Genomic DNA, 26,381 nt, shown 5'->3' with positions numbered 1-26,381 from the left:
CTCTCTCTCTCTCTCTCTCTCTCTCTCTCTCTCTCTCTCTCTCCCTCTCTCTCTGTCTCTCTGCAAAATTTTTCCAATTATGCTCGTAAAATAATGATTTCCTGCTATTTATTTCATAGAATACCATAAGTAACTGAAATTATTGTCCAACCACACAAAGGTTAATTATTCGGTAGCGCGCTTAATATATGCCATGAATCGGAATCATTTTGAACAGCACAAACGGTAATTATTCAGCTTTAACTAAAATTAACGAAAATTATAAGCCAAAATAAAAATTTCATTATTTCCCCTAAGGTAAATCCCAGTAAGGTTGTGCATTTTAAATATTAAAAAATCGACGTAGAATACTGTCTTAATTCTAATTTACATAAACTAATTTACATAAACAATTCTTTTTAAGAATTTTTTTAGAAACTTTTTTCTGACATACGTTTTATCTAAAATAACAATTAATCCATAAAATAGGTATGCGCTACAGTATGCGTGTCCAATAGCAATTTCGTTTCCATTTCTTTGTTTTTCGCATCTCGTTATTATTTGTTTCCGTAAAATGGCCAACATGCAATACTGTGTCGATTTACTCAATCAAAACTAAAGGATTAATTTACAAAGAAAAAAAAAATATTACGAAAGTTCAATTTAAGTCTAAATCTGTTTCACATATTTCTAAGATTTATGTGATATTTGTATCTCTTGTTGTTTATATATATTAGAAAAAATAATTTTACAATTTAAATTTTAAAAATAATTTTATAATTAATATGAAATGATCAATTTATGTTTCTAATTAAAGCAAATATTTTTATATTATTAACAGATTTTTATGTATTGTGCTCGTGCTGAGTCGACATAAAATTTAACAGTATTAAATGTTCGATACAGAGAAAGTCCAACAAGGCACATCAGCTCGTAATGAAATTAGACAAGGTGTTAACAGAAAAAGCGCAGTAGCAAAATAATGGCATGAAAAAAGTTAGATTACATAAACTTTAAAAATGAAAAGTGTAATGACTAGGAAATTAAATTTTCTATAAATTCTCTAAGATGTACAATTATAATAAATTATATTGTACAATTATTAATAAATTTAAAGAAGACATGAAGGTTTAAAGAAAAACAAAAAATATATATATATATAAAATCTATAATGTTGCAAAAGAGAGAGAAAGAGAGAAAGATTGGAAATGTATTAAAAGTCTCGAAATTAAGACACGGAGATATTTTACATTAAATTTATGAATATATAAGAAACTATAACAAACTTATCCAAGGCATTAAAATGTAGAATCTTCCATGTTTTTTAATGTGATCTATAATTGAAGTAATCTATGTTAATCTAAGTCAACGAAGTCAAACATTATATGATTTCTCACTTTGCATCGTAAAAGGAAGTAATTTGTAACTTCGTATAGTAAAGCAAAAAGTAAAAGTTAATTAAAAAGCTATTAAAAGGAATAATTATGTCTCCTTATATAATATTATAATATTCAGATTTTTCTAACTATAATTATAGTAATCTTAATTATATATATTTGTATAATTTTAAATATATACATCTTATAATTTAAGTACACATATACACATTATGTATGTATGTATGTGTATGCGTATGTATATGCATAATATCTTAAAATCTTTATACATACTCCTATATTAAATTATTTAATATAATATTTTTTACGTATTTATAATTTTATTGGAAAAATGATAATATCCAATTTATATTAAGTTCGTTTTATTATTTACATATACATTATTGCTTTATTATATAATATTATTATTTATCTATTTTTAGCAATACTTTTAATATATAAGAATTGATGTCTAAGATTTGAATTGTAAGAACACAGTTAATAACATATATCAATTTTGTGACTAGTATATCATATAACACAATAAATATTTTAAATCATTTCCTTTACAGTAATATTTCACAATTTTTTCAATTTTCTTAATACACGTTTTGTAATACAACCCCTAAAATTCGTCTTTTCATATCTTAATTAATTTATATATTGTTTTTGCATTGATATTATTATAAAATTATATTATACGTATCACTTTTAATAATACCATTTGTTTGTTAATGCAAGTTGAATTATATAATATCTATAAAACAAAATAATGTAAATTTATATTATACCGTTATTTCTAATATATATATTAATGTATTATGTAAATTTATTTTAAAACTTTAATAAATTAAAAATAAAAACAATTTATCACAAAATAATAATTTTTAATCTTTCGAACAAAAGGTATACTATTATCATAATGTGATTCCATTATGGTTTATTTTTTAAAAAAGTACATTAACTTATTCCATCTATTATTATTAATTTTGATGCATTTTATATTTATTTACACCTATATTTTTATTTCTTTTCTAGATTTCTATTCTATATTTATTTCTTTATTATTAAAAGTCAAATATGCATTAGAGATCCAATAAACCCCACTCATCATACAATGGAAGTCTTTTTTGCATTAATTTTTTGAAACTGTCGCTCTTAAGACCTGGATTTGAAAAACCATCGCTCATGAGCTCTGCTAAATCTTTTGCTTCAGTTTTACAACACAATACTATCGGCAAAACTGTAAAGGATGCTATCATTCCGTAGCTAGCTCTTCGTTTTAAGATAGCCTTCAGTTCCTCCATAGTAGGCGGCTGCGTTTTGCAATTTAATTGTTTCATAGTTTTTGATAAAATGCCAAGATATTCGTTCAATAGAACATCTCTCTTGTTTTCAATGACATCCGGTGCGGGACTCGTACTGAGAAAATAGAGAAGATCGAGTGCCGGTGATGTGTAGACACACAATTGGAAGTCCACCTGTAATATCAAACAAACTCTTTTGGTTGATCGATCCTTTGAGCTTTCGGCAATTGAATTGGAAATAAAATCTACCACAGAAAAGAAATGGGACTTGTGTTTAGGAAGTCGTGGCGAAAAACTTGAGTTTATGCTAACGACACTAACAGACAGGTGGCGAATGTACCTGAATGCGATCGCGAACTGGATTTATTACATTATTCATAACATATGCTGTCTCTTTGTTTTTACCGCTAAAGCCGATTATAAATACATAAAATACATTAACATGTACCATAAGTACACATGTACTACGTTTAAGAATATCAATTTTATTTATTCTGTTCATTTTTTGTAAACTTTATTGAAATTAATTATATAATATTAAGAATTAAAATTGATAAAAATTCTGAAATGTGGATAATTGAAATAAAGTACCTATGAGATATTATATTTAAGTTCATACATTATGATGATTTACATTTTTCTAAATTAAAAGGATAAGTATATTTTAAAAGTAAATACGTTGTTTTAGCAATGTTAATCGTATCGTAAGTATAAATTAAATTTCATGAATTATTTTATTTACTATTAGATCTTAATCGCAATATAAGTCCACGATTATAATAAATCAATGGACATTCGTGTTTAGGGAAAATATCATTTTTTATAACACAATGGTACTTACAAAAATGTGATCAATAGGATTTTCATCATTATCATATTTGAATAACATATTGTTCACCCAGACATCACCATGATTAATAACATTAAATTCATCATCACAGCGTTGGGTTGCATCTATTCCTATTTGATATACGTGATCGACAAGTTTAGCAATTTTATCCGCATATCTAACAAAAATTATATAAACATTGTATGAAGTACAAACAGCACAATTTGTACTTATATTTGTCTTAATATGTTCATTCTTTTCATATCAAATATTTATTTGATGCATACAAAATATTATTTTAGACATTAAAGAGAAAAGCAATAAATATTTCCATTTATGTATTTAAATCTTACTTTTTCATTTCTGGCCAGGTTGCAACTTCATCTGCTAGAGCCTTAACACTCATAAGAAAAAAACCTCTCAATTCTTCTGGTTGCAAACTGCTAAACATTCCTCTTCCATACATTTCTTTTTGTTTTGGTTCCTAAAAATTAAAATTTATTAAAAAGTTCTAATGTTTATCCATTCGGTGTTTATCTATCATAATTGATGATAAAAGATTTATTGCTTAGAATCGAGGATATAAATATCTCTTTAAGCTACAAAAAAAGTTTTTCTTTTTTAATTGTTTTAATTTTAAAGGTATTTAAAGATGTATGCATATATTTTATATTTCAAAATACATATGTATGTATATATTTTAGAATCAAGGAAAAGTTGATTTTTTTTATCAAGGGAATAATTTGATATATTTGTTTCATTAGTAAATCTTTTTTTGTAAAAGACACTTTTTAAAATTGTTTTCTTGGCTACACGCCGAGGCACGTACCGCAATAAGGGATACTAAAGGATATTGGACTTTGGTTAAAACGGTTATTCTCCGGCAGGCATTTCTGCTGGATCACTCGCCGTACAGTTTCAAACTTCCATTCGACTATACAAAATCGCTGCGGTTTATGATAACCATTATGCCGCACGCATTATTACAGTGCACGTATCTGTTGTATCAGAGTTTAGAATCCTAATGCACGATATTTATCTTGGAACGTTTTAGTTACGTAACAATCATTAATGGGCATAATAATTTTTCCTTATCTTAATACTGTTCGATCTTTTATAAATTTTCTATGACTGGTTATTACAAGTAATTTGCTGTAATTTACTTAAGCTTTAAATGCATGATTCATTGCAAAATAAATGGTTGCTAAGTTTCATCTTTTCATACATGTTATTTAAGACTAATTTAAAATTAATTATTATATATAAATCATAAAACGAGTCTTTTTTTAATTTATAGATCAGTTTGTATTTCTGCAAAAAATTTGTAACTCTATTGTAATTGTAACTTGTTTTACATATTTTTCATCAATTGAATTTATTTAAAAGAATTATAAACGTATCATATCTTAAATAATTTAAGACAAAATACATAAATTAAACATATCGTCACAGTTTGAAGCTAATTAAAATTAAATATATTGAAATCATGTGCATTTCGCGGGTTATCTCAGTGTCTTCCATTCTAGAATGCCAACGTTTCATGAACATTATAGTTCACTTTATTAGGGCAAGAGGCTGATATTGAAGTAACAAACTGCTGACTTTTTTTTCAAAAATTGTAAGTATGTATTATGTTTTTATCAGATACTGTGTTAAGATAATACGGCACAAGGGAATATAACAATGTGACGCTCATGCAATCGATGTGTGTATGTGTGTGTGTAATATTCGACATATATGTATTTTTATATTTAATATTAGGATTTATTAATTCAAAAATTTGAACTTTATATGGTTTTGATTCATACCATTGAATTCTCAATCATTACAATGAGACGTTACAATTGACTGAGGGTCACGCGTGGTGATTTACCTTCTCGCATATGGCTACAGAGGCTGCATGAAACCTGGCTAGTCCGTGAAGCGCCAATATGCAATGAGCTAAATCAAGACCAGACAGACGACAGGCCATACGAAAGCCGAGAGGCGCGAGATCCTCGATCGCCAAAAGAGTTGGATTTTCATTTTGTACGTATAGACCTTTCCCACTTAAGCGATGTTTTGGGTCTAACACTTTATTCATTTTATCCAAGGTATCTGACATCATCAATATTTCGGTTTGAAAGAGACCTGATTGCGAGATCTGTAACAGGTTTATTTTAAATTAATTTTTTATTTTTTTAATTTAACAAGCATGCAATTATTTTTGTGATATAAAAGTCTAAATAGAAAGTTGTGTGATAGAACGTTTCAATTTCTAGGATAGCAAAAAAAAAAATAATTTTAATCCAGAAATGAAAAAAATATGTTGAAACAAAATTTTTCTGTAAATAAGTATATTTATTTTTTTGGACTTGATTCATAAAAAGCATAGTATTTTTAATCTGATTATCTAAATTTCTAATTATTCTAATTTCTTTTAGTAGAAATCTATTTCGAAATAATGAAATTTGCTACAGTTTGATACTCTCAATTTGCCACTCTCTCTCAACATTTACATTATATATAAATTAAATCAATTTACAAGCTCCTGTCGAAGACCATCGACTATAGGCGAGACTTTAAAGATGATTGATTTCTTCTCTGAAATCTTACGGCCACCTTGGTCACGTGAAAATTCGACAGTAACCCTGATCATGTCGCTGGCGTAGTTATCACCTTTGTTCGTGGCCGGTTTTGAGAATATATCGGTCACTTCGATAGAATTGTCGCCTTCCGACTTTCGCAGGATCTTCTCCGCGAAGCATAGATTCAGCCATGTCGGTGTCTCCAGGGCCATTTCTGAAATTGGAATTGGAATTGGAGAATTTCTCCGACAAATCATTGTTCTTCCCGCCGTGTCACGAAACGCGAAAACGATTCTTTACGATAACTTATTGTTCACGGCGAGATTTATCACGTTTTCTTTCTCTTTTTCCAGCCGCCTCTCTCCACTCATTCCGGCCTTTCCACCCTTTCCTTCATCGTTCTCCTACCGCCGTTTTTTTTTTCGCCCATTTTAACGTTATCGTTTCTCTTTTTGTGTCCGTCGATATTCAAGACGGACGCATTCCCCTACGTTTGAGATCGCTGTTTCAATTAAGAGCGTAATGGGAAGCCTCTTTTCCCTTTTCCCTTTTTGGCCAACGGCATACGTACGTTCCGCGTTGAGATCCCGTCGAACGTGATCGAGTTGCGGTATTTGCGAGAAATTTACGACACGTCTGGCGCGCCGCGATCGCGTACGTACTTGTGGCCGAATGACGTCGGCCATATTTCACCTTGATGAGTTTTCTCAGAAATGTTTTCCGCAGTTTCCTTAGAATCAGATCTGTCCACCATTAGACGAACATTTTAATAACCAAACTTATAAAGAATACGTTTAATTATTATATATATAACTTTAACAGTAGCATAAATAATTTATGCACTGAGATGAGAAAGAAAAAAATTACGATTTATATTGGACCGTCGATATTCAAACACATAAATATGATATGTAATCGGTCAAGTCTGAAGAAGTAAGTCTGAAGAATTTTTAGCACGCGATTAGGGGGACTACATACGTGGTAAATAAAATTCACACATTATATACATTAGCAACCAAAATCCTGCTCTTGACCGTCATTTGGCCGATTACATAATTATATTTATATGTGTATGAGGAAGAAATATAGTCAATTTTAATAGATATTTAGTAGATTACTATACCGACTAAATATTTATTAAATATATAAAGATATATTTATTTGGTACAAGAACAACTAACTTAATTTAACAATCATTTTTTTATTAAACAAATATTGATTTACTATAAATAAATGTTTAATTAGCAGTATTAAACTAAATGTTTACCAGAATTGACTATATTTTTTCCTCAATATAGCAAAAGATATAAATTATGTTCAAAATGCATAATTTATGTAACAGAGTTGCAAATAAATGATGAACTTTATTTTTAAAAATGAGAAGGTAAATAAGCCTATGTGAGCCGTCACAAGTTGTAATGTGTGTATGAAATTGTATTCTTCAAAAGAAATAAAATACAGACGTTTCGACAATAGATTTTGTCCTCTTCATGTGCCAATATTATATTCCGGAAATTAGTGTTAGTTGTAGTAATAATTTACTTGATTACATTGAAATTCGTTGAAGTCATCATTATTCAAAATTGTTCTACCTCGTCTGTAATATCTAACATAATATTCAAACTATGATGGCAGTCACTAAGAGTAAAATAAAAACAATAAAGAAAGAAAGAGATTAAAATTGATATTATTGATTCTAATGTAGTCATAAAAGTTTAATGTATTTGAGACTTATTTAAGAATAATTTATTGATGATGCTCCTTAACATATTTATATTTATATTTATATATATATTGTTTTTTCCTTTTAAATGATGACGTATTGTTTGTAAACATTTCAATCTTCTTTGACCTCTCACTCACTTATGAGATCTCAAAGTGGATAGATCGAACTCGATACTTATTGTTAAGGAGTATCATCAATAAATTGTTCTTAAATAAGTCTCAAATACATTAAACTTTTATGACTACATTAGAATCAATAATATCAATTTTAATCTCTTTCTTTCTTTATTGTTTTTATTTTACTCTTAGTGACTGCCATCATAGTTTGAATATTATGTTAGATATTACAGACGAGGTAGAACAATTTTGAATAATGATGACTTCAACGAATTTCAATGTAATCAAGTAAATTATTACTACAACTAACACTAATTCCCGGAATATAATATTGGCACATGAAGAGGACAAAATCTATTGTCGAAACGTCTGTATTTTATTTCTTTTGAAGAATACAATTTCATACACACATTACAACTTGTGACGGCTCACATAGGCTTATTTACCTTCTCATTTTAAAATTTGGAGTCTTTGAATATCATTTATTTTTTAATTTTGATTTTATAAACTTTATTTTAATTAAATTGTGCCTATTGCACTGAAAGAAAAGATCTGCTGCTGCAGCGAATTAGGTGGTAAAATATGGCATAGCATTTTTAACTGGCTACAGCAGTTGATTTTTGGTTGCCTTAGCTTATCGAAATTCTATATTGACATTGCAGATAGGCTAACGCAATCAAAAATTGGCTGCAGCAGCCAATTAAAATGTTATGCCATATTGTATCATCTAATTTGCTGCAGCAGCTTTTCTTTCAGTGTATATCTTGTAACAATTGCATTATATATAATAATATATTAATTTGAATAAATTAAAGAAAATTTTGATAAAAAAGATGATAGCGCATTAAATACATTATACACAAATCTTATATAGTGAAATTATATACCTCTTCTTTTTAATACAATTTCCACATTACATAACTCTAACAGGCTAAAATTAATACTTGACATACGAAAACAACAAGATGAAATTCCGAAGCCATTCACTCACGTAATAATTACTTAAGCAATAATTACGTAATCATATGTTATGCTTACAATTATATTCTTGCAATGAAGTCACTACGTTATTAAAAAAGAAGAATATCATGTTATATTTCTTTGTATTGAGGTTAAATTAATATAATTAATCCAAATTGTTGTACACTTTACATATTGTTATTTTTTATATATTATTTTTTATTTACATTTTAAATATTAAAATTATTTTATGCGTTTACAACTTTTAATAATAGCCATCGCAATCGGCCATGTCATGTCATGAAATATATATATAAATTATTATTCTCTTATTATTATTAAATTATTATTTATTCTCTGTTATTACTATTTCGTACATTTTTTTTTTGTATGACAGACTTAATATTCTTTTAAAACAGCGAGTATAATTATATTTTTATTAAAACAGAGTAATTGTTCAAGTTTCATTTGGCATTAAAAGTCGGTCTTTGATGCTATCGTAAATAAAAAAAACTTAAGCAAGACATATGCGGTAGGAAAATTAACATTTTGGATTTGCTACTGTTTATGTTATTGTCTTACGTTTTTTTATGTCATAGAACTAAAAATTTTGTTGTATGCTTTAGAACTAAAAATAAAAAAATTTTGAACCATGTCTATTGCACAAAATATTAATCTTATAAACTACATATGAGATGTTCAAATAAATTATTAAAAAAGGAAATTATGAAAATTGTTAGATTAAATTCTTATCTTACAGAATAATGCATTCAAGAGCCATTTCTTTTAATTTTAATGAGCTGAGAAAAGTTTATCAATCATTTGTTTTTATCGAGAATAAATCTCGGTATCTGTATTGATGTTTTCTCATTTTGCATTACTTTAATCCTTTAAAGTCTAATGCATCACTAATTATTGTGCATTATTTTAATTAACTTTTTAGTTTTTGAACAAATCTTAATATTAAATTAATGTTTGAGTTATTAGTTGAATTTTGTACTATTTTAATTAATATGTTATTATTCTGTGTAAAAATTATATTATGTTTATATTTGTTATTCTCATATATGTATATACGCATATTATGTATTATATGCATATAAATATCTCGTGTAATGCATTTTTTTGTTAAAAAGCGCAATAGTTTGTATTGCATTGACAAATTAAAACAATATTTGTTATGACTAATTTTCTGTAATTTAAATGTTGAACAGAGTGATCATTTGTGCTATGACTTTAAACAAATATTCAAAATTTCTACATTATTGTGCGGAATTGTTCGTAATTGTTCGAAATCAAATTAGTATTGTATGTATATATTGTTAAACTATAACCAACTCATTGACTCTATCTGTCTGTATACCAATGTATATTACTTGAATACATGCATGCATTCTCCTTTTATCTCCTTATGTGGAGCATAGGACGTCTATAGACCTCTTTTGTCCGAGGCCTATATTCGTTTCTCGAATCAGATTGTTTTTCGGATTTGTGGGTGATTGGTCCACAGAATCCTATCTCAGTCAGATATTAGAGACAAATATCTACTGATATGTAACTTGAATATATAGATTTTTATATATTGATTTTTAAATTGTGAGAGTCAGAAAACTTGATATTGTATTAATATTTTTAGTTTTTAAATTTTAACTACATTATTGTATTTTATTTAAAAAAAAATAGAATTATTTAAAGATATAGAAAATTAATTATGAGGCTCTAAAATTGTAAATAAAATAAGCAAGTGTTTTGTAAGAACTTACAATTGTTCGCAATATTTGCGAGTCGTTTGTAATGTACACTACGTGATGTTTATGACTTAATTCTTTTCCTGTCAAGAACGCGACTTGTATATAGATTACATAGAATAAACTTGAAATTCTTCACTGATGTAGCATTTTGTGGTGTTTTATAAAATCGATTTTTTAAATTATAATTAAATTACGCATTATCGGATTTAATAAGAATCTTTTTATTTATATATATTTTTATTTATATATTTCACACATATTCATTGATAAATTAATTTCATGTTTACCAAGTATGATATATCAACCTAATTTTGCTACAATCTTACAAAATAATATTTGTCGAGACTTTATTTAAACTTTTGTTAATAAACTGCTATTGAATATTAATATCAAGAGAACAGTGTTGACAATTGACACACTGACCTGTAAATTATTCGATTCCGATTTTATTTCACTTAAATGCTCACTTCACTGCTACGTTTCGTAAAGTCTACAGCTGCGAAATGATACACGCAGAAAAGAAGTAACAGGCTTTATATTGGCACCAGTACATTCTTTTGTGCTCTTGAATGAAATTGTAGGTCTCTACGTACGGTTTCATTTGGCACTACAATGACAACCATCACGAACATGACATCTAATGATCTGCTTGGTCACTATTTATATTGCCGGACTTCCTGATTCATTCTAAGTCTTGGGTAACATGAGACTTTGGTAAACGTTAAACGCAAGTCGATTTGTCCTTTAATAAAGCAATGGACACTAACCTAATCGAGGTAACAGCAATGATAAAGATGATAGCACCCGTGAGATCACGAACTGTGAATGCGACAAGCAGCTGGCTACATGTATTTATCATCTCGATAGTGAGACAAGAGAGGGGCTTGTTTCATTAAGAAGAAGACTGACGAACGTTAAAGAAAATTATAAATGAATATTTAATGCACTTTGCACATTGAGTATACATACAATGTATTGAACAAGAAAGATAACAAAATACTGCATAAAATTCATCAAATTTTAGAAATTCACAATTTTCAAAATTAATTCATGCATTATATTCGCCGGTGCCCATAATGCCGCCATCGTAAACTCGAATAATTTTTCCAAACGGTGAGAATATAGCAGAATTATTCACGAAGGTCGTTTATCATAAGCGTTATCTCAAGATATGAAATTCATATGTGATATTTAAAGGGAAAAAATCACGGATTTTACTCTGCATCAATACATACATTTTGGTTAATATATGTAGTATTCTTTTATCGAAAAGATGAAGTGAAACAGTGTTTTGTCATTGTATTTATAATTAAGGCTGGATTGTCTTCTAATAAATTTCAGTTCACTTACTCTCATATTCTCTTACGCCCTTATTCTTTTATTTTATCGTTTATTCAGTAAATAAATTATCACATATATAGTTTATCCGACGGTGGCACATCTGGCCCTAAAAAGATAAATTCTTAATGCATTTAATAGCTGCTTATTACATTTTTGCATATATGTGCATTTTATTTATTGCAAAACTGTATTCTAGATTGCCTTTAACGGTTGAGCTGGATCTTGCTGGAGGTGCTAATTATAATTCCGTGTGAATTTATATATTACGTATGTAGTCTTTTTAATCTTTCTCTTAAAAAGACTACATACGTAATATATAAATTTACATGGAATTATAATTAGCACCTAAGATCCAGCTCGATCGTTAAAGACAATTTCTTATTGGTTGTGTTTCTCATATGTCCTATAAGATTTAATATTTAAATAAATTGTATTCTAGATATATTCATTGTTTTTTTTTTGCAAACTATTTATTTTCTTTGGTTGTACGGCTAAGCTAAGTAAGAGCTAGTATGGAATAATTTAATTACTCAAAATGTACGAAAAAATTGTATTTCTACCTATAGCTATTATAGCAATAATGTATAACAATTATAGAAACAGACGTTCTTGTATAATGACTTGCACATTAGATTTACATTTACATATTATATTTGTTTGCGTATTTTTATGGTATGTATATTTCTCTTCAACATTTTTTCCTTAACTTATATTTTATTATCATGTATCTCAGATTTTAATAATTATTAAGATAAGCTTAGATAACAATTCATAAGAACTCACGTTACCCTCACGCGTGATAGTCATGTAATGGCGTGCAAAAATATCATCATGTTGCTTTCACGATGTGATGAGGACACACATGCGGACGTAAACGCTAGCACTGTAGAATCACACTTGACGGGAACATCCAAAAAATACTTCGTGTGAGGGTTTACTTTACTTTGATAATCACGCCGTGCATAAAAGCATTACGCTGCCTATAAAAGTGATGAGAGCATATGCATGTGTACTATATGATTAAATGCATATATGATTAAATGAATAAAAAAATATATTATACGACATTACTCGATTGAGACTAATATTATTTATACATGCATACGTGAATCTGCACGTGTGCGAGTTATATGACTCCCAAAATAAGGACGCATCTGTCTAGTGATGTGAGGTCACTTTGTGCGAAATCTGCACGACGTGCGTGCATCATAGTGCGGGTATATTTTGTTATCTGGAATATTATCCATACGCGCGAAAGTCCATATTATGGTGCTCTATATCCAAAATTATATATAATAGAGCACTGAGTGAATAATACAAGCATCCTCCATTTCAAAATTTGCATTAAAGTAATTCAAAATACATAAAACACGAATAAACCTATCAAATGACAGAAATAAGATTTCTTTATTCTTTAGTATGTACAAAATATCAAAATGTTTTTGTAAAGTGCTTATAATATCGAATTCTACTTTATGTATAATATAATTTTATAATAAAGTATATACAGAAGCAATTAAAATTAGAATCGCGATATAAGAAGTTTATAACGTGTTAACTACTATGAGAACTTCTGGTATGTAATTTTAAGTGCATGAAACACGCATGTTACTAATTGTAAGAAATAGATCGTATACTTAGAATGTAATATAATAAAAGTGAACGAGATATATTATGGAAAAAAATAATAGGCTTTACAGAATTTGCATGATAAAGAATTATTATGACAATAAATATATAATTTGATAAGATTTATACGTAATACAGATATTTCAGTTACATTTTTAGCAACCTTCAACGTATTACACAGCATAGTCCGAAGTTCAAAAGCTACAGTATCTAAGCGAAAATATCAATCAGAGTCCTAAGTACGTCTAATTTTGTTAGTCATCACAGTTTAAGATGAATGGTGTTAAATGATTATGTAAACATAATTAAAAATAATTATTAATAATGTATTAATAATTTAATAAATTAATATTATGTAATGAATATTATGTAATATTATAGTGTTCTTTTCTCCAGAACATCACGGTTTCTCATTGAAATAAATGACATGTCAATTAATTATTATAATATATCTGCACGCATAATACAGTCAAAGATACAACTTAAATTAGTTGAATTTGAGTATAAATTATTATAATAACATCCAATATTTATATATTATACGGAGTTAAAGTATAAAATGAATATCCATTATAATTATCGTTGAGAACAAAAAAAAATAAATCATCAACGGTCAAAAAACATTACGATAGTAAATTTAAAAAAATTAATCTTATCTAAGAGTTATTATATAACCTAAAATATCTAATAATTTTAATCATATGTTGCTAAAAAAATATTGCATGTTGAATCATAGTGTACTTTTTTTTAGATGATACATCCCTTCTTTTTTTGCAATCCTTTTTTGATACTTCAGTGATTAGATTAAATTAACATGTTTAAAATTTTTTTGCTCATTTTTCTTTGCAATTTTACATTTAATTTACACACGCAAACTTGTTTATTAACTTTTTATTGTCAAAAAATGTTTATCTATTTCATACAATGATAATAATACTAATTAATAAACAATAGATGTAACATATTATATAATATTTCTCAAAGCTTTTTGTATAATAAGATTACTTATTTATATATTAATATATATTATATCATTTAAAAAATGTTTTTATTAAACATTTTTGATTACATAATAGAGATACATTGTAATGCGTAATTTATAGTAATATGAAAAAAGGACTGTTATATATAAAGTTATTTAACTATTTACACGCAAATGATGAACGGTTTGTATTTCATAATATGCTTCATACAATCTCCAGAATCGTTATGCAACAGAGGATATTTTGTCCTTCAAGAATTCGCACGAATTGTTTCCTCAGAAAGTTAATTAGCGTGATCATAAAATATTGTGTAGTAAACGTTACGACATCCGTGCAAGTCATCATTACCTGTACTTAATCTCAATCTTGATTCAATTTACTATCATTTTATTCAATTTGCTAGTGCAACATGATATTCGAGTAGTACAGAAACTTTATCATTCTGTGTAATAAAAAATATATTTATTTTATATTTCAACACCTGTGACCAAAATTTTTAAACCTTTACCCGATAAATTAATAAATATTTACCTTGTAATATATTTGGTGACATATTATATTTAAAAAATATAATAGATTTTATTTATTTTTATATGATTTGATTATTATGCAACATTAAATCAAACAATTAAACCTACAATTAGAAAGCAAAAAATTATCTAATTAAAAATATATGATAATTTTTGTTGAGATTTTTATTTATGTTACATGTTCTAATTTAATTAATATGTCTACAGAATTTATTTTAAAGTATCATGTTTATAAGTATTATAAGTATTGTATTTTTTATCTTTTTAAGAATATATTGTTTTACCTTCAATCTGAAATATCTTAGTGCGTAAAACTCAACAACCTGATCAAAAACGTAAAATCGTGGCAATGTATAATAAATAAAAAAAATATTAGAAATATTTTTATGCTGAATTTAATCAAACTATGTATGATATTTTAATGTAATAGTTTTGACAAATTTAGCTCATAACTAGTTGTAAATTCAATATAAATTATAATTAAAAATCATTCTAACATGTGTGCGTGCGTGTGTGTGTGCGTGTGTGTGTGTGTGTGTGTGTGTGTGTGTGTGTGTGTGTGTGTGTGTGTGTGTGTGTGTGTGTGTGTGTGTGATTGTAAATGTTATATTAAAAAATATCTAAATATACATTATATTAGGATAATATTATACTAGTCAATCATATAAATGTATAAGGACAATGGAACATGTATCTGTTTATCTCATTAATCGAGTTTTCTTTATTACAAATTCTTATAAAGAAATAAGTACAGTTTTATAGTTATTTAAATCTTTTATATAAATATATATAATTGAATTGTTTAAAATATTTCATTTTTTTTTTAAAAACTTTATATATTGATAAATCAACAAATTCAAAAAATCATCATTCAATATATAAATTTAAAAAAATTAATATTTATAAATTTACAACTGATAATAAAATTATATCAGATTTATTATCAAATAAAACATTAATTTATAAATATTTTATTTTTATGTCATTGATAGTAGTATTAAATAAATTGATGTAAATTGTAAATAAAGAATTATTAATTTTTTAAGAATCCAAGGTCTTTCATCGACAAAAAATACATAATATAGATATTAATGAATTTGGAATACTATCTACTTAATATATCACTCGCAAGGAAGATAATTGATACATTCTACATTATATCAATGATATTGATATTAGATATATTCAGTAATAGGAATTGTCGGCAGTTATTCCAGAATAATGTTAATTTGTCAAATTTCTCTGATGAAGCAGGCAATTGAACAAAATTCCTGTTCGGATTTCGTAAGTCGATCGATAACGATAAATTTTTAACGGTTTAATTAATTCTCGGACAGAGCCGATAAGTATCACTATTCGATTGAATCGTTAATGGCCATGACTAAAATTATATACTTGCCTGCAATTCTGAAATATCGATACGCTGTATTCACAGTCCGTGCGATTTATTTATATGAACCGATTAAACGAAATGGACCGCTCGTCGGTAGTTTTCAATTACATTATTCAGCGATTACGCGCGGGCGCGTTGCGCGAAACACATCGACCAGCATAGCTGTCCAAAATTCTAATTGCGTGCAATATTGCACGCACGGTCATATGTGCGAGCGGAATAGGAAAATGACAGGAATTTCAGGCATGTTCGCGCAAATTAGAAATTGCGATGTGCAGCTGCAACCTATCAAATGTACAACTTAGTTTTGATATAGCATTTTCAATAATTATAAGTTTTAATATAAATTAATTATATAATCCTCAAATTAATGATACTTTTAAATCATAATTACTGTACCAATTAAGAATTAATATAACATAATTGATTATACTTTGTAGTAATTGATTATATTTTGGAGTAATTGATTATGTTTTGTAGTAATAGATTATACAATATTTTATAGTAATATTGATTGTATTTTGCACATTTATGCGCGTAGTTTTGCAAAATTAAAAATATTATGGATTTTAATAAATATCATTTAACAAAGTCACAAGTAATAATATTAAGATACTAGATAGCTATAAAATGAAAACTAAAAATAATATACACATGCTAGTATAGATAGCAAGATATATTATTTATATATACTATTATGTATAGGCATGAAAAATGATCATAATCTCAAAATAGTTATGACACATGGTGCAAGTAAAGCTTGTTATTCAATATGTCACATTGTTGAAAAATAATGTGAGATATTCGTTCTACATGGATTTGCAAGTCTATTTGCCTAATGATTGTTTGACTATCCGTGATAAAATGATGATACTATTTTATGTCAAGGAGATATAAATTGTGTCTATCACAGTGAAGGACAAATGCATAAACGTGCAAAATGGTCTAACAGTTGAATTTATATTCATGCAAATAGTCTTACTAATGGAGTTTAAATTGCTACAAAAATTAGTAAGTAGCGTTTAGAAATTATTTGTTTTTTTATTAATAATTTTATGAATAATTACTAGTTTATGTATATGGTTGATATATACTGAAAATGAGTTTGCATAAAAATAGATAAAAAGCCATAACAATATTTTAATTTCAGTATAACAGTTGATTATAGACAGACTGAATATATGATCATTTTATTAAAATCATTTTACACGTATACGTACGAAAATTTACATTAGCACTTTTTAAACTTAAAATAAAAGGTATTAATCTATATTCTAATGTCTATTCAAAAAGTATTTTCTACTACACATATTGTATATTTACAAAGCTTCAAATCTAGAAATGTAAATGTTAATAATAATAATGATAATATTAATAATAAATATATTAGTGCAAAAGTTTGTGTCCGATTTATCATTCAAAATTAATAATAATCGGGCATTAACTTTTGCGCATTAATTTAATAGAATTAATTCTTCTATAGAAGTAGATGAGAAAGATTGTAAAATGTTTATTGCAAATAAGAAATGCGCCTAACGAATAATGCTCTCAACTAAAAATTATTAGTTATCACTTGTGTAATTAGAATTTTCTTAAATTTTCTTAAATTGTTTATTGATAAGACAATAGTTTATTTATATATCAGTCACTCACACTAAGGTGGTTTGCAGTTAATTTGTCACGAATGCCGAATGTCGACCGAACAGATTCGTTACGTTTTTTCAACTCGCCAAGTTCAGATAAATCATCCTTATATCCTTCCTCTACCTATTTTAAGCTCCAAACATAATTCAAGGGAACAGCGATAACGATAGGAATAACATAGTTTCAACCTATCAGAAATTGGATACATCGGAATAAGCAGTTTCTGATAGGTTGAAACCGTATTATTCTTATCGCTATTGTTATTCCCTCGCATTGTGTTTGTGGGAGAGGCGTTAATAATTCTATATCATATTGATAGATCGCGTTCATTAAGAAGATAATTATAATTAAGTTTCAATTCTTATGTATAATAAAAGAGATATGTATATCAGATAATTATTTACCAATAAAACTCGTGAAGACTCAAGTATTGTTTAATTAAACAATAATTTCTCAATGCGATCAAAGATTAGTAGCAGTCAGAAATAAGAAAAAGTATTACGATTTTATAAAAATGATACGATATCGCTATAAAAAGATACGATATCGTTTAGATTGAACAGTACGAATGACCGATTTATTATATCTTATCGACACTATCTAAATTACGTATTAGTTCAGCTAAGAAAAACGTTACAATTTGTATATGCACATTTTAACTACAAATTATGCGTAATGAAAAATATATTGCTTGCCTCGTGTAGATTTATAATTATTACTTTTTGATCGCGTATTGCATACACATATTTATTTTACGTTGCTATTAAGTCACATATAAGACATCATCATAATCAATTATAATTTGGTTGTAGAATAGCCAATGAATAATAATATAGATACTGAATATTAATTCTAATGAGAAATACGTAAATTATATTTTTACTAAAGTATAGCAATGATTCTATATGTGAGAATATTTGCTTCTAGCAGAATAATTTAAGATTTATTTCGGTGGTAACGTGTATAGGTACATTACACTGCTGAATATTTATACATGTTGAAGAAAAAGTTGCATGAAATTAAATTTCTCTAAAATAGCTGGAGATTAATTCCAAATTAATTAAAGAACTTGCTGAAAGGATTAACTTAAGAAATAATTTTAAGATATCTTCTAGCTTTGATTTAAGAAAAACAAAATTATTGGCATATCTTTTACAAAATTAAACATACATAAATTAAGTTAGTTTGATCTTGTGATAGAAATATATGATTTTTATCGAAGCGGCGAGGAGAAGACAGAAAGTGGATTTTATTTTTTTCGTTGCAACGTATGTTTTTATTACGCATCGCGGTGCTACCGTTTTCGTCGAAATATACGACATATAAATTTTTACGTTACTCGCTATTGGATGTTGTTTATCATGCTTGTGCGTAGCCTCCTTTCCAGACTCAATTTGCGAAATGCTATTTGACACGTTCCGACGTTCAAATATCAATATAAGTTTAGTTAAGTCGTTGCAAAATGCGGATTGTTGCGAGGTACTTGGACTGAATGCAGTCGTTATGTTCCCACCGTGCTCGCTTCATCCACCCCCGGCGGCGCTCTCTTGCAACCCTACATGGAGTACTCGTTCGAGCTTTCCTGCCATTCGCTCCTCGTTCGAGACAATTGTATGGCGTAGGAGGCGAGGAGAGCTGAAAAAGATAGTCGGACACTAGCCTTCCGTAAGATCCTCCTTCGAATAAAGTGACAATTTCCAATGTTGCTTGAATCCTCGGCGCAGAGCAGCTCCGGGGCGAATCACAGGATAATCCGGAGCAACGTTCTTCTCCGGTATCAGTTCTACAAGCTACGGCACTTCTTCTAATGGAGTCTATGTCTGCAATGCATTTATGTTTACTGCTATTGCAGCTGCCTCTTACGTTTATTTCCACTAAGCGTCGATTGAAAGGGTGCATGACTGATACTTACAATGGATTTTCTGAAGAATAGTTACTGCCAAGAGAGACAGTCTTAGCTTAATCTTATTAACCGTTAGTACTCTCAACGTTGTAAATTATACAAATTACTTTCTTATACCTATGGAATAAAAACAAAAAATAATACAAAAATAATAAACAAATAATAATAATAAAGATTACAAACGTTATCAGAAAAAATTATCAGATTAAATTTATTTTTTTTAAATATTGTTTTTTTTAATCTCATGAAACGTAAATTGAGTTAATTCTATAGTTACTTTTAAAATTAATATTATCACAGTAAATATTATAGGAACTGTAATTGATTGAATTGAACGAAACTGTAGTTAGAAAAGTTTTGTACGGTAAAATTAAAATTATATTTTAAGAATTAATTGCGTTTAAGAATTAATAATAAATAGCATTATATTTTTTATATATATTTTTATAATTGTTTTAAGTAATAGATAAGTACATTCAAAAATTAGAAACAGTGATGAAAACAGTTTTATTTTAGTACGTACACATTTATTTCTGCTGAGAATTTTATTTTGTATACAATATTTTATATATATAGTATTTATATTTACTTTATCAGTAATAAAAAATTACATATAAAATATAGTTGACATGTAACATAAAACACGTGAAATAAACCTCTCACCGCAGCAATTTAGGTCATAAATATTAAATAACATTGTAAAAATCGTAGTAGACAAAACGTCATATTTTTTTATAAAAAATTTTTTATATTATATATTGCTGCACATTACACACTAAATAAAACTGATACAAAACGTATTTGTGATAAAAGCATAATGCACTTCTATTATTCCGCACATGTCAGTTGATAAGCACTAACGTAAAAGTAACAAAAAGGCTATAGGAAAAAGATACATTTTCGAATTATACAATTTGATTGTAGCAATTTTATGCACGGCATTATGGAGTTTAAAGTAAACTTTAGCTGGTTTGCCATACATCCTTTCTCTCTCTCTCTCTCTCTCTCTCTCTTTGTTACCGAGTTTTATTCAAAAGGACAGCCTTCTATCCGTTATCGTTGCTCCTCTATTCCGGAAAGTTAATCCGATCAACTTGCGTCATCCTTGCAAAATTTCTAGTCAGCGCGGGGGAATGATCGAGACGAAAATGAAACGTTCTTGAAGCTGGTCGATTTCACGACAGCCCTCGCAATTTCCTTGATCTCCCTTATCGAAAAATATATCTTCTTGAGATGATCATTTCGAGTTGAATCCTTGAACCCTCGAACGAACAGTCGCATTTATATTCCATCAAGCAGAACACAGATGCTGTGATGCATGCGACAAATATCTTTTCATACGGAAAAATAATATCAGCATGCACAATTTTTCTGGTCTGAGCATATCCATTTTAGGATAATTGCAATCGACTGACTATAGAAGTTCAAAATGATTATAAAATGATTCAACTGAACGTTACGATGTTTAAAAATAGTACTTTATACCGAGTAATTGGCATTGACTTCATAGGTTTGATTAATGGCAATCGATTTGACATGATTAATACAACAAGACGTGACATATTCTAAGAACTTACATTTATCTCTTATATTTCTTTAAAACTTTATGCTATTAGGATTTGCTACTATTATCAATTATATAATGATCGTATTGTCGAAGCTGCATGTAATTCCGCGATGTGTCACTAGGAAATTATGCGCGTTGTGGGACATGAGGCGCATTATTTAAATATCGTTGATTGGAACCGAAGAGAACTTGACTCAACGACGTTCTTAAGAGTCTCGCGAAGTGTTTGTAATGACTCTGCTGATTTCTAGAATATCTAGAAGTTGGCAGTAGATGTGTTCCCTAACCCATCTCGGTTATTGGAAGGCGATAATGCAGTGGTGCTCATCCAATTATTATCAATGAATGTCGTTCCTAAGAGCTGTTTGCGTCGACTGAACGATTTTTACACCTTCCTGGAAATGGTCGTTAAGCCCTACATAATCACTCGATGGTCGGTGATTAATTTCTCATTAATGTCAAGATGCAGGAAAAATTCGGAAACCTGTAAGGTTTCCATCGATAACATAAATTTTTTTGTTTATGGCGCGCGTTGTATAGAAAATTTAATGATCGGATTAGTTCAATTCTTTTAAAAAAGTCTAAGCTGATTATTAAAGTATATATATTTGTATTTGCTATTGTTAATGTAAAAGTTTTATTATTAATTTTAAACATTTATTATAATGTTATGATAAATGCATTAATTTGTTAATGCATAATTTAATATTGTTTAAATATGAATAACATTTGATTTGTGTATAATATTAAACTACTGATATAAAAAATGACAAAACAAGGACTATACTTTCCATGAGACCCGTATACGGTAAAGATCTGTTCGAATAATATAAACAGAGTCATCTGGGGAATCCTGAACACGTCTACTTTGTATACGACCAAATTTGTCAGGCGAGACCTAAATAAAGCCTGATCTCTCTGTGGAACTAGGAAGTCGTATCACGCTTTGGCCCTATAACCACGAAATCCCAATTTCTGTTTCAGGAAGTGGTATTGTTCCTGGTAGAGTTCGATTCAGAATTAAAGCTTTTTACTGTGTGGTTGGCAGTAATTCTCATAGTTTCCGGAAATGCATTATTAAAATTTCTTAACTGCGTATAACATTTCCGGGTGTCGTTAATAACGATTCAATATACTCTAATGAATCGTGAATAATTTAACAGAGACATTAAGACAAATTACAATTATCTGGTTTTAACCCTTTATCCTAGTGACTAGTCCATCGAATAATTATTCTCATATTAATTATTATACTTATTATAGAAATATATGTATATTAAATTATAGATAGCGAAAAGAGGAAAGTGTAATTTTTTGTACACTTGTAAGATATTAATGAATTAATATGATTTATACAAACATTCAGACATTGCTTTATTTATTTGGTTACAGTATTAATTATCGTTTTTTAATATTTCTGTATGTTTTAAATTTGTATAACTGTGTATATTATTTTAACTTTTAACGTCTTCGTACATAAATAACAGATTTTGTAAGAAACAAAATCTGTTATTGAAACATGAACAAAAGAGGAGATAATCTTCACGAAAATTCAGTGTATAAAAGTCCTTCCCTGACAACTTGCAAATGTCCAAATTTCACTATCGCGCATTATTCGCTAGGATTTTGTGCCATTAGCGGCCGCGATTCGTTGGCTCGAGTGACGTAGGCGGGGTTAAAAAGCTCTCGTGTCGAGGGTAAGTTTCAAACTTTCGCGATGAAGGGCATGAAAGTTCTAGGAAGCGGGTAGGAAGCGTCAGTGATACCAGACTACAGTAACAATGAGATGTAGTGTAACTAAGCCCTTTTAAACCCCCTCCCTCGCGTTCGTACTATCCGACCTATCCCTGCGCCTTTCCTCTTGTTCTACCTACGACGACGGCTGTACTTTCTCGAGCTTTCATTTAGGAAAACAATTGTGAAAGCATCGCGCACACCGAAAGAGCAAAGCGGTGCGCGCAATGAAAAGGGGAAAAATCTCCCCCTCTATCTCCTCATCACGCTTGTGTGTCCGCGTGTCATGAATACTACTACGGTGTTAACTCGCACTCGTAGATTTGTTCGTTGCAAAGGATACCGTCGTCATTGTTTTATTTCGCGGTCGCGAGAACATGCTCGCGTTATGTATGGATTTCCTGCGGCGGATTAAAGTGCCCTTTGTTGTAAATCTAGGGACGCGGGCCCGCGGGCCGTGTGGAATATCGACCGCGATTTTTTATTTAAGTTCCCTGAAGTGCAATCAGCAATTCATAGAAAATAGAAGTAAGTAGCGTAGCGAGTAAATATTGCGTGAGTGATTACACAGTCTTTATATAATTTTGACATACATTTATGTAGCACAGAAGAGAGGAGGAAACTGCGAACACTTAAGGGGAAAATTAAATACGACCGACGATTAATTATTATTTATCAATTATAGAAATCTTAATTGGAAGATATTTGATTCTGAATGACTCTTCTAAAAATTAATTCTTATAAAAAAAGATCATTCTTTTATGAAAAAGAGCGTTAAAACATAGGTTTAAAGTAACTTTTTTTTCGTAGATAATTCTATTCTTTAATAAAAGTCCGATTTAAAATTGCTCTGGATGGCGATTAAAAAATTTTTGGGGAGAATATTAGAACAGTCAAAGCCTTAATTCAAAAGGTACTTCAATTATTTTAGCTTTAAACCACAACAACTTAACATTTATGTGTTATCAAACAAACTATAATTTTAAACAAAAAAACGAAGCCTTTATTTAAAATTAGAGAATTATAGTTATGCCATGCGAGGCAATGCTGAATCATGTTTTAAATTACGGTATATATATATATATTGATAATACATAAATGTTATATTGTAGTTCAAAACTAATACCTTTTGAACAAAACTTGCTAGAATTGATAAATAATAATCGTCAATTTTATTTAACTTTTTTTTAGGTATTTACAATTTCCCATTTTTCCTTACATCAAAAATATCAAAAACATATAATATAATAGTATTTATCTTAACTGGCGCGTGGTTCTATAGTCACGTGTACAGTGCGGCACTAAACGTATATTGAACTATTACTAGATACGAGAAGTAAGTGGTTATCGCTACTCGAATATACTGTACCGTCCAATGTGTGTAATAGTATCGCGTTTACTGTGTTCGCAATTTCCCTACATATATATTGTATTATACTTGCTGGATAGTAATCGAAAAAGTTACAATATATATAATGTTTTGTATATTTTTATATTACGTATCGAATTTTTTTATTTATAAATATTCATGAAGCATTTTAATTTAACACGATATTCCATGTATATACTCGTAGTTTATATACAATCATTTCTTCGATGCTGTTTGTAATATTTGAAATGCATTTCTTTCACTCTCTTTGTTACAATCGTTATTAAAATACAATCAATATTCAGAAATAATTTCTTCTTACGCCGTTGCTGCGATTTGCTGCAAAAATCATTATAAGTGCAGAATATTGTATTTTCCAATTAATTCATTTAAATGGAAGTAAGTGGTTCTGAATCGAATGGCATTTATAATACCTTGTAAGAGCGAAGTATCTCGAAACACGAAGTGTGATTAGTTTCTTCTTGAGTAGAAGCACAAAATGATCCGTCGGTTGCGCTTTGCGGCGCTTTTAAAAACAATTGTAAAAGCACCGCGCATCGAAGAAAAGCAAGTAGCGACAGATGCGTGTCATGTCGCCTGAAAAGAAAAATTCTTATATTATCACCAATGTAAACTCGCCTTTGGTGACTGGTTTGTTGTTGCGGAGACAACATTTACGCGTGCTTTCGCTTTTAGATGTCAGAAAGACACCATCTGTTGTATGCAGATGTCTCACAGGGGATTCGAACTGCCCCGTCGTGTAAGAGAAACGCGAATGAATTTATTTCATCTCGGGGAAAGAAATGTCTTGAGAACATTCTCGGAACGTCGATATTGATGCTACGCGACAAGGAGCAGATGCATGTATGCGAATTCACACGACATGCTGTCTACGACGTCTCCTCTTCGTAAGAAGTACGTTCTACGAATACGTTTCTGAATGTTTATGCAATTGGCAATCAATCTCTGCAAAAACTCTATAAGGCCTATCTCAACGTTGTAATTGTTGTCAAGTTATTGAAAACTGGTGGACTCAAAATAAGGAAACGTTTCTGGATATTAATTGAAAATGTGTTACATTTTCGAATGTGGGTGCAGTGAAGATTTGACTATCTGTATAATTATACAGTATAATTATACTATATATTAATACGAAACATGACATCCACTAGACATTCATCGTGGAAATCAGATAGATCTCTAATAGAGTTATCTATATACTACAGTCATAGATATTCTCTGTAAATCTATCATGAATGTTCATTTGACATTTATTATAGATGTATATGTTACGGGCAAAGTTCGAGTAATGGTCAGTGTTGATATTGCCTGAGTTGCCTATTGTACAATGTCAGGTATTGCCCAACTCAATTACGTTGGGCAATGTTGACACGATTCGGACAAAGCCGATACTGTCCACTTGCATACTTTTCCCATAACACACACATATATATATATATATATATTATATATGTTACATAAAATAAATTTAATATACGATCATAGATAGATGAAGAGGTGGCAGAGTTCTATTTCTCGTATTTAAAAAAAACGATACAGGATGAAATAAAAGGCATAGTAGAAAAAAAAGGGTTATTCGCTTACATTAAAAAAAAGACTTGTTGAAAAAAATTGATCTTCAAGATAAAGATGAATGAGATATTGTCTTGAGAGTAC

The 26,381-nt window shown here is 28.8% G+C and overlaps 2 protein-coding genes across 3 annotated transcripts in view; one reads left to right on the top strand and one right to left on the bottom strand.

The window, feature by feature from the left end:
* LOC108777208 (uncharacterized) overlaps window positions 1-26,381 on the top strand; it is a 95,132-nt gene that overhangs the window by 36,611 nt on the left and 32,140 nt on the right. The window lies entirely within an intron of this gene.
* LOC108777211 (uncharacterized) lies at window positions 2,374-11,424 on the bottom strand. 2 transcript variants are annotated; one of them, XM_018544037.1, is made up of 6 exons: window positions 11,379-11,424; window positions 6,016-6,272; window positions 5,365-5,634; window positions 3,845-3,975; window positions 3,504-3,669; window positions 2,374-2,836 (listed from the first exon to the last, which is right to left on the bottom strand). In XM_018544037.1, the coding sequence occupies exons 2-6, from the start codon at window positions 6,268-6,270 to the stop codon at window positions 2,441-2,443; spliced, it is 1,218 nt and encodes a 405-aa protein (XP_018399539.1). In that variant the 5' UTR covers window positions 6,271-6,272; window positions 11,379-11,424; the 3' UTR covers window positions 2,374-2,440. The 2 variants fall into 2 exon arrangements, with proteins under 2 accessions (XP_018399539.1, XP_018399540.1); XM_018544038.1 differs by lacking the exon at window positions 11,379-11,424 and adding an exon at window positions 11,035-11,107.

This window comes from Cyphomyrmex costatus, unplaced genomic scaffold (assembly GCF_001594065.2).
Source record: "Cyphomyrmex costatus isolate MS0001 unplaced genomic scaffold, Ccosl1.0 scaffold415, whole genome shotgun sequence".
In the NCBI taxonomy this organism is placed as follows: domain Eukaryota; kingdom Metazoa; phylum Arthropoda; class Insecta; order Hymenoptera; family Formicidae; genus Cyphomyrmex; species Cyphomyrmex costatus.
Note: the sequence above shows the minus strand (reverse complement) of the source record. Positions and strands in the feature narration are given on the sequence as shown.